The sequence below is a fragment of the Entamoeba dispar genome, genomic scaffold, assembly GCF_000209125.1.
Source record: "Entamoeba dispar SAW760 scf_1105229463377 genomic scaffold, whole genome shotgun sequence".
Lineage (NCBI taxonomy): Eukaryota > Evosea > Mastigamoebida > Endamoebidae > Entamoeba > Entamoeba dispar.
The window spans coordinates 37,938-47,129 of record NW_001855662.1 but is presented as its reverse complement, the minus strand read 5'-3'; the positions used below and the strand labels follow the sequence as shown (position 1 = coordinate 47,129).

General features: G+C 26.9%; 4 protein-coding genes across 4 annotated transcripts in view, besides 16 other annotated features; 2 read left to right on the top strand and 2 right to left on the bottom strand.

Moving 5' to 3' along the window:
* EDI_043510 (actin, putative) lies at window positions 1-857 on the bottom strand (the record flags this gene model as incomplete). The annotated part of the gene is made up of 1 exon (XM_001740954.1): window positions 1-857. A coding segment is annotated over one exon (857 nt), but the record flags the coding sequence as incomplete, so codon positions are not given.
* A 153-nt stretch (window positions 858-1,010) lies between these two features.
* Window positions 1,011-1,034: a sequence feature (AT_rich).
* An 18-nt stretch (window positions 1,035-1,052) lies between these two features.
* On the bottom strand, window positions 1,053-5,172 carry EDI_043500 (phospholipid-transporting ATPase, putative; the record flags this gene model as incomplete). The annotated part of the gene is made up of 3 exons (XM_001740953.1): window positions 1,053-1,296; window positions 1,351-4,799; window positions 4,858-5,172. The coding sequence occupies 3 exons, from the start codon at window positions 5,170-5,172 to the stop codon at window positions 1,053-1,055; spliced, it is 4,008 nt and encodes a 1,335-aa protein (XP_001741005.1).
* Window positions 4,236-4,263: a sequence feature (AT_rich).
* Window positions 4,801-4,852: a sequence feature (AT_rich).
* Window positions 5,173-5,183: 11 nt separating the features above from the next.
* Window positions 5,184-5,239: a sequence feature (AT_rich).
* Window positions 5,240-5,709: 470 nt separating this feature from the next.
* Window positions 5,710-5,751: a sequence feature (AT_rich).
* Window positions 5,752-5,770: 19 nt separating this feature from the next.
* Window positions 5,771-5,806: a microsatellite.
* Window positions 5,807-5,989: 183 nt separating this feature from the next.
* Window positions 5,990-6,051: a sequence feature (AT_rich).
* Window positions 6,052-6,088: 37 nt separating this feature from the next.
* Window positions 6,089-6,155: a microsatellite.
* Window positions 6,156-6,173: 18 nt separating this feature from the next.
* Window positions 6,174-6,203: a sequence feature (AT_rich).
* Window positions 6,204-6,311: 108 nt separating this feature from the next.
* Window positions 6,312-6,351: a sequence feature (AT_rich).
* Window positions 6,352-6,432: 81 nt separating this feature from the next.
* Window positions 6,433-6,454: a sequence feature (AT_rich).
* A 214-nt stretch (window positions 6,455-6,668) lies between these two features.
* Window positions 6,669-6,703: a sequence feature (AT_rich).
* A 23-nt stretch (window positions 6,704-6,726) lies between these two features.
* Window positions 6,727-6,769: a microsatellite.
* A 61-nt stretch (window positions 6,770-6,830) lies between these two features.
* EDI_043490 (stromal membrane-associated protein, putative) lies at window positions 6,831-7,904 on the top strand (the record flags this gene model as incomplete). Its single annotated transcript, XM_001740952.1, has 1 exon — window positions 6,831-7,904. One exon carries the CDS (start codon window positions 6,831-6,833, stop codon window positions 7,902-7,904), a length of 1,074 nt encoding a protein of 357 aa, XP_001741004.1.
* Window positions 7,905-7,921: 17 nt separating this feature from the next.
* Window positions 7,922-8,005: a sequence feature (AT_rich).
* A 2-nt stretch (window positions 8,006-8,007) lies between these two features.
* The window catches only part of EDI_043480 (hyaluronan mediated motility receptor, putative), a gene marked incomplete at both ends in the record, with an annotated part of 1,941 nt that continues 756 nt past the window's right edge, over window positions 8,008-9,192 (top strand). The window contains one exon of the mRNA XM_001733490.1: window positions 8,008-9,192. This exon is cut by the window's right edge and continues 756 nt beyond it. Within this exon, the coding sequence (XP_001733542.1) occupies window positions 8,008-9,192 (1,185 nt within the window).
* Window positions 8,073-8,210: a microsatellite.
* Window positions 8,504-8,625: a microsatellite.

Here is a 9,192-nt window from a genome sequence, read left to right as displayed (position 1 = left end):
CATTTCATAATTGAATTGTAGGTAGTTTCATGAATACCATTACATTCCATACCAAGGAATGATGGTTGGAAGAGTGCTTCTGGGCATCTGAATCTTTCATTTCCAACTGTGATAACTTGTCCATCTGGAAGTTCATAGCTCTTTTCAAGTTCACTGCTTGATGCTGCTTTTTGCATTTCTTCATTGAAATCTTCTGCAACATAGCAAAGTTTTTCTTTAATATCTCTAACAATTTCTCTTTCTGCAGTAGTAGTGAATGCATATCCTCTTTCAGTTAAGATTTTCATAAGATAATCAGTAAGATCACGTCCTGCAAGATCAAGTCTAAGAATAGCATGTGGAAGTGAGAATCCTTCATAAATTGGAACAGTGTGTGAAACTCCATCACCTGAATCCATAACAATACCAGTTGTTCTACCTGATGCATATAATGAAAGAACAGCTTGAATTCCAACATACATAGCTGGGGTATTGAATGTTTCAAACATAATTTGAGTCATTTTTTCTCTGTTAGCTTTTGGATTCATTGGTGCTTCAGTTAAAAGAACTGGATGTTCTTCTGGAGCAACTCTAAGTTCATTATAGAAAGTATGATGCCAGATCTTTTCCATATCATCCCAATTGTTGACAATACCATGTTCAATTGGATATTTAAGTGTAAGAATACCTCTCTTTGATTGTGCTTCATCTCCAACATATGCATCTTTTTGACCCATACCAGCCATAACTGAAACATGTCTTGGTCTACCAACAATGGATGGGAATACAGCTCTTGGAGCATCATCACCAGCAAATCCAGCTTTACACATTCCAGATCCATTATCTACAACAAGTGCTTGAACTTCTTCGTCTCCCATATTTATTTAATGATTATTTCAGTTTGATATGATCTTTAAATACTTTTTGTTTGGAGTTAACGATAAAGAAAACTCTAAAGTTCTTCCATTTTTTTATTTAGTTCAACTCTTCTTTAATTTATTAGTTCTGATTGAATATTATTTTTGTTTCTCAATTTTTATTAAAAAATAAATTTAGAATAGTCACAAAAAATGTTATTTATCACAAGAATTAACAGTAAAAGAAACATTATTTGGTTGTTGTTTCATTTCAATTTCATTGTTCTTGTTGTTTTTATCATCAAGTGGTTTTGGTTTACAAAATTCAGAAAAGTAATCATGAGCCTCAACACTCCCTTCTTGATAAATCGTTCTCGACTTTCCATATTCTGTTAGCGGATGTTTATGAACAACTTCTTGAATGATTTGATATTGCTTAGGGGCAATAGTTCTATTACAACTAAATTAAATAAATATTTTGTACTAATTAGTGAAGAGTAATATAAAAACAAACAAATTACGGAGTAGTAATGGAGTGATTGCCAAAATTACATAAAGTAAAATGAAAAGGTATGTTGATGGTTGAGAAAATATAATTGAAAATGCATTTGTTGATAAACCACGTTTAGACATTTGAGGTACAAAGGAAACAAGTAATATACAAATAAGAGAAAGGAGAAAAGATACAAAAAATCCAAGAGCTAAAAAGAAGTTCCAACTTTTAATAGATAATGCCATTGTTGTTAATATTGTTAATGTTGAAGTGATACTAATTAAAACTGAAAAACAACCATATCCACCAGTTTTTCCATATTCATCAAATACATCATTTGTTATAATTATAGAACTTGAAAGAAGATATAACATAACGCTTTGATAAACAGCTAATACAAGCCAAGAAATATATGAAGTAATTGAAGTAAAGTTATTTCCTTTTAAAATTTCTTTATGAACTTCAGGATAATCTCTTGCAGCAAAGAAAGGAATATCAATTTCAAAAGCTCCAATAAAAACAGGAGGCATTGAAGTCATAATCATATTAAATAAAGTAATAATTAAATCCTCATATAAAGACTGTCCACTAAATGCATTTTGAATTCCAAACCAGAATTGCATTAAAATAAATGCAACATTCTTATAAAATGAAAGTTTTACAATCAAAGTATTTCTTCTAAGTGCTTGTCTTCCATGGAAATAAATTAATTTTTGTAAATGTCTAAATTTCCTAACAGCATAATCACTTGTTTGAGCAGCTTGCGTACCTTCTTTTCCAAAAATCCCAACTCCAACATCACTTTCTTTAATTAATGAAATATCATTTCCTCCATCTCCAATTCCAAGACAAACTTTTCCTGTTCTATTTTTTGCATTTTTAATTATTTCCCCTTTGATAAGTGGTGTGACTCTACAACAAATAACTGCTTTTGCTCCAAGTACTATATTCCAAAAATCGTCTAATTTTCCAACTGCATTATATACTCCAAAATCAAAGACAACTGAATAATCCTCATTTAATACTCCATTTTTTAATACCTCAACACAATTATCTGTTGTCATATGAATAATTTTTTCTTGTTGTGTTAACCCACAGGTAGATCCAATGTTTATTGCTGTTTCGACTTTGTCTCCAGTAATCATCCATATTCTAATTCCTCCTCTTCTTAATGACTGAATTGTTTCAGGTACTCCATCTTGTAATTTATCTTCAACAGCAGAAACTCCAAGTAATGTAAAATCTTTTTCAATTTCACTAATGGCAGCATTTATTGCTTCATCTCTACCAACAACAAGTGATTTGGCATTATCATATTTAATCATCCATTCAATAAAAACAGAGTCTGGAATTATTTTATATCCAAGAACTAATGTTCTATATCCTTCTCTAGCAAATTTATTTACATCCATTTGAGCTTCTTTTATTTTTTCACCTGTTTTCATTAATGGCAATGTAGTCATATCAGCCCCTTTTAAATATAGTACCAACGTTCCATCCCACATCCTAACTAAAACACTCATTCTTTTTCTATTACTATCAAATGGAAAGACTGCTTGAATATCAACTTGATGTTCTTCTCCAGCTATAATTAAAAATATTGACTTTTGTGTTCTTTTAGTGAAGATATAACCATTTAATGATGCCTCTTCACAAAGTGCAATTTCGTCAGGTGATCCTGATTGAAATGTTATTTTTTTTCCATGGATGTTTGAAACAGCTTCATGGCAAATAGCCATACACCGAATAAATTCGTCCATCTTTTTTAGTACACCTTCATTTTTATTTTTTGAATTATTATCACCTTCCGTTGAACAAAACAATATTTGGGATTCGTCATCTTTCTTAGATAAACTTTGTTTTCTTGATATTTTTTCTGATGTTGTCCCTGTCGTTGGATGAGAAAATAATGATAGTGTTAATTTATTTGGTTTATATTGTGGATATTCATTTGATCTTTTTTTCTTGACAGTTATTAAATGAGGGTTTATTTGTGAATTCTGAAATTGAGTAGTATTTTCATTTTCTACGGTAGAAATAGGATTTGGTGTTTCGATTATAGTATCTTCATTGTCTTTATTAATTAACATAATTGGAATTTGTGGTTGTGAATTTAAAGAATTTCTTGACCTATTAAGACCAAAATATGAGTCATGAAAGAAACTATTTCTTCTATAAGAGTCATTGTTTTCACCTAATTTTTTTATTGGCCTTCTTTTAATGTCACTTTTAATTGGTTCATTCCAAGAATCTAACGATGTTATATTTACTTCTTTATCCTCACTTTCTTCTACTAAAGTTGTTGTTCCTTTTTCTCTAAGATTGTCATATGTCATAATTCTTGAAATAACTAAAGATTGTGCTGCTGTTGGTATAGCGCTTGACATAAGTGATTCAGGAATAGAAACCCCAACAAAATTATTTCCAACATCACTTTCAAATAATGTTCTTTCTGCTTTAAATTTGTTTATATTTTCATTATTCATATTAGATGCTATTATACCATTTCCTGTTTCTTCAAATATATATCCATCAATAGAACATTTAATAAATTTCATTTGATTTTCTGTTAATGTTCCTGTTTTATCTGAAAGAACATATTCAACTAATCCTAATTCATCATTTAATGTTCCAGTCCAAGGCATACATCCTTTTGTCTCATTTTCTCCTATAGAATTTAGTGTATTAATTTCTAAATCAGAATCAAATGACATAAAAAGCATTTGAAACATTTTAGAAAATTCTAATGAAACAAGACATGAAACTGGTACTAAGAATGAAAACATATTTAAAAAGGAAAAAAAGTGAAGAACAGTCTGTTTCCAAACATTGTCAGTATCTGGTAAATACCATTTTTCTCCTTTACGATAAATATATGAGTATGTAAAATAACATATTGTTGATGCTAATATAATAATAAAATCAAATATTAATGCAATTGCAACAAAACGATTAAACCTACTATTAGTATGACTGAATTTAATTTTAGGTTTTGATGAATTTTTTGCTAATTTAGTATCAAACCCACAATAAACAATAAATAACAATAACCTTTCTGTGTTTCTAATTATACATCCATTTGGAATAAAATTTTTTTCTGATACACTATAATTCTGTGATCCTATTTCAAATGTCCCTACAAAATGATCAAAATTTGGGTCTGGTTGTGTTGTAAGAAAATCTCCTTTTAATTGACAAATATCTTCATATGACTTATCAATAAAATGGGATGGAACTAATCTTTGTTTAAGATTACTTTCACCATCTAACTCAGACGTTTCAATAAATACAAGACCATCTTCATTTGTTGTTTGTAATGGAATACCGTCAGCTGGAATTCTTGAGTTATTTGAAAGAACCAAAATGTCTCCTGGATATATTTGACTTGCTTTTGTTTTAGTTATATTTCCATCATTTTGTAATTTGTCATATTCTACTTTATTTAATTTTTTATCTGCCCTAAACTTTCTCTATAATTTTGTTAAAAATATTTACTATTTCTTTAAATTAAGAAAAATTTTAACAAACAAATTCGTCAAGCAACTCTCTAATACATGAGAATCCTAACATAATACATACTGGTACTATCGAAGCAACTGGACTTGCTGCTGATAATTGTGGAATACATGACAAAATTGCAATAATTAAGAAGAATAAATTGATGAAATATTTAAACTGATTAAATAAAAAAACTGGAATAAAACTCCACCAACAATATTTTGTTGTTTTAACAGCGTTATCAGGAAATCCTTCTTTTTTATTTCTTTGGTAATCAAATAAATGAATAGTCGGATATCTTAACTCAGATTTTTCAGGTTTCTTTTGTTTTACCTCAGCCGACATTGACAATGTTCTTTTTTAGTTTAAAAAAAAAAATAATGAAATTGAATCATAATTAATCAAAATAATTGTTTCTCATTTATACTTATCCTTCCATTTTACTAAAAACTTTTACTGATATTGAGAATATTTTTGTTTCTTCATTTATTGGTTACTACGTGTTTATTTTATAAATGTAATTTTGAATTGATATTTCTTTTGTTTTCTTTTTTTTTTGACATAAGTTTGATTCTTGGGTTTTAAAAGTTATTTTCAAAGTCATACTCAAAAGACCTAACAAAAGAGTGTTATTCTCTTAAAACGAATAATAACCTTATGACCAGCAGATAATTAATTAAATAATCTTGTTAAACACAATAACAGAAAGTCTTTGTAAAAGAAAAAGTTATGAAAAGGTTATAAACAAAAAGAAAGAAAAACAAGTGGAAATAAACAATGAATAACCCCTAAAAACGCAACATTAGAATTAAAACACTTCATTACCTTTTGTTCCAGATTATAGAGACTTAATCAAAATTTAACGAATACAAACTTCTTAACTTAAAATAAATAAAAAAATTATTCTATTGAAATTAAATTAAAGCAATGCTTAGTTGACTAAAAATAAACAACTAATAGAATAAATAAATAAATAAATTATCTTAACAAATTGATTAGACAAATCAGAATATTGTATTATTAGATCTTCAAAACGATTAAACGAATTTTAATAAATAAAAAAAGAAAGTACCTTATTTTTTGTGTAAAATGGATTAATTTTACTAAGTGAAAGAAAGAATTACTGTTATTTTTTAATTCTTTGTTTATTGTTCTTAGAAACAATTAATTATTATTATTCAAATAACTTAATAATTAAACATTTAAAACAAAAATAATATATTTGAAGTAATGATTCTTTTTAATTCATTTATTATCCTAAAACAATAACAAATTAAAACGAATTAAAAATAAATTAATAAAAATAAATAAGAAAGATAATAATTAAATAATAACTTATTTGAAACTAATAAACTTTTAATTATAAATTATAATTACTTCAAAATAACATAAAAAAGGTATTCAATTCTTTTATGAGACAAATGTTTCTTTATTGATGCTAATAAAGTAGAAATGAAATGAACAAAAACGTCATAACAATCTTCTTTTAATTTATTTTGTATTAATTTAAATAAAAAAAAATTACAAGTAACCTATTTGGGTTCTTTTGATAATTTTTGTTATTCTTCTTACTACTTAATACAAAACTTCAATCGGCACTAACAGAAATATTTTAAAAAATTAATAACGGTTTATAGTTGTTTTTGAAACAGTGAAAAGTTATTATATAACAATATCAAATATCAATTAAACAAATTTTTCTAAATGACAATAAAGAGAATAAAGTTATAAATTACATTTTAGTTATTTATAATTATTCTTTCCTTTCAAAATTCTTCAAAAGAATTTACTCGAACTTCTTAATTTAAAAAATTTACTATAGTAACATTTGTCAATAAGAGTTATTATTATAAATATAATTTTTATTCATAAAAATGGATTCAGTCAAAATGCGGTCTTAAATAAAATAAATTAAAAATTAAAAATAATAAAATAAAAAAAACACATCAACTAAATTTTCTTCTTACAAAAAGATTGAAAAACTATAAATATTCAGAAGAATAATGAGTTTAGATTATAAAACTGATGCTGTTCTTCAAAAACGTTTGCATGAAGAATTAGCCCAACTTGTAATTCAAGAAGGAAATTGTGTTTGTGCTGATTGTGGTGCTACTACCCCTAAATGGAGTAGTGTTAATCTAGGTATTTTTATTTGTATTAGATGTGCTGGAATTCATCGTTCAATGGGAACTCATATTTCTAAAGTTAGATCTATTACTCTTGATTCCTGGACAGAAGACCAAGTTAATCTTGTTCGAAGGATAGGAAATAATAACGCTGCAAAAATATGGGAAAACCAATGCTCTGTTGTTAAAAGACCTGACATGGACCAGCACCAATTAGAACGATTTATCAGAGATAAATACGAACATAAACGTTACTTTAATCAACAAAACTATTCTAATTTCTATGAAGGTAATGCTTCTCAAAAACAAAACCAATTATTATCTTCTTCTTCAACCGTTCAACAACAAGTTCAATACTCTCAAACAACACCTTCTAAACAATTAAATTTTTTACCACCTTCAAAATATCCACAATCACCTTCTCAACAAAGAAAACAACAAGTTCAAGTATCTTCTTCTGCTTCTCCATTATTTGACATGAATACTTCTACTCCTAAAACGTCTTCACAACAAAAGCCAACTCAATACTCAAATTTATTTGACATGTTAGATGCAAAACAAAGTTCTGCTGAACCAGTAATAAATCCAGTTTCACCAAAACCTTCTCAGCAATCAAAACCCTCTGATATTCTCAGTAATCTTCAAAGTAAACCTCAAGTCAAGTCATGTAATGTTTTTGACAATATTGCTCTTCAGAATCCTCAAGCACAACAACCCCAGTATCATCAATCTTATGACCTTTCACAACAAAAGAAGATTGATTATATGTCACTTTATGGAAATCCACAACAGTTCCAACAACAACAACCAATGATTTATCAACAAACTGTTCCTCAAGGAAGATACGACGCCTTAAGGAATCAATATCCAATGTATCAACAACAAGCCCCACAACAAGGAATTCAGTTACCACAAAGAGATTATTCTTCAATTGGAAAGTATTACATTTAATTTGGTTTTTATTTGAGTTTATTAATTCATAATTTTAATGACTTTGTTTTATTATAAAAATAAGAAAAAAAGATTAAAAGAACTTAAAAACAAAATAATTTCAATGAGTTCAGAAGAAAAGAAAGTTGAAAATGATGAAGAGATAGATTTCAGTCTTGGCCAAGACTCAGAAGAAAAAGAAGAAAGGCAAGAAAGTGAATTGGTTAAAAAAGAAGAAGAAATAAACAAAATCACAGAACCAATTCAAGAAACAAAAAATGAACAACAAGAAGATTCAAAAGAAGAAGAAGAAGATTCAGAAGAAGAGCTAGAAATGAATTTTGAACCAACAATAACAGAAGAAGATTTCCAAAAACTGATAGAAGAAAATAACTCGTTAAAAATAAAAATTGATGAAATGAATGAAGAAGCAAGTATTAAAGAAACAAAAATTAAACAATTAGAAGATGAATTAAATAAAAGTCAAAAGACAATAGAAGATATAAGTTCTACTAAGGATAAGAATAGTGGTATATTAAAAAAAGCAGCATATATGGAAGAAGAATTAAAAAAATCAAAGCAAAGAAATAACGAATTAGAAAGGAGCATTGCTATATCTGAGAAAAAGAAACAAGAAGCAATTAAAGAAAGTGGAATAATTAAAGAAAAAGAACAAATTGCTAGAAAGAAAACAGAAGAAATTCAAAAGAGAATAGAAGAAATAGAAAAAGAAATGAATAAAGTATGTACTGAGAAAGAGGCAATGAAATTACAAATTGATATGAAACAAAATGAATTAAATTATGTAAAAGAATTAAATGAAACGTATCAAGGAAAAATTACAGAGTATAGAAATAAGATTGGAGAATTAGAAGAAGTTAATGGAAAATTAACAAAGAAAGTAAATGGAATGGAAAGAAAAATAGAAAAAATGGAAAAAGAAAATGAACAAAACCAAGCTAATACAAATGAATTAATTTATAACTTAAAAGAAGACATTAAAACTAAAGATAATATTATTATTGGACTTAAAACAGATTTAAATAATACAGATGAAAAAATAGAGGGATTAAAAAATGAAATTAATAAAATGAAAAGTGTAAAGAAAGAAAATAAAACTGATGATATTTTTGAGATAAAAAAAGAATATCAAATTCAAGTTGAAGAAATGAAAAAACAGATTGAAGAAAGAGATAAAGGAATGAAAGAAAATAGTGATAAGTGTATTCAACTTATGAAAGAAATTATTCAAATGAAAGAAAATAATGAAAGAAGTAAAAATAAGAAGAAGATTAGAAAAAGAGATATT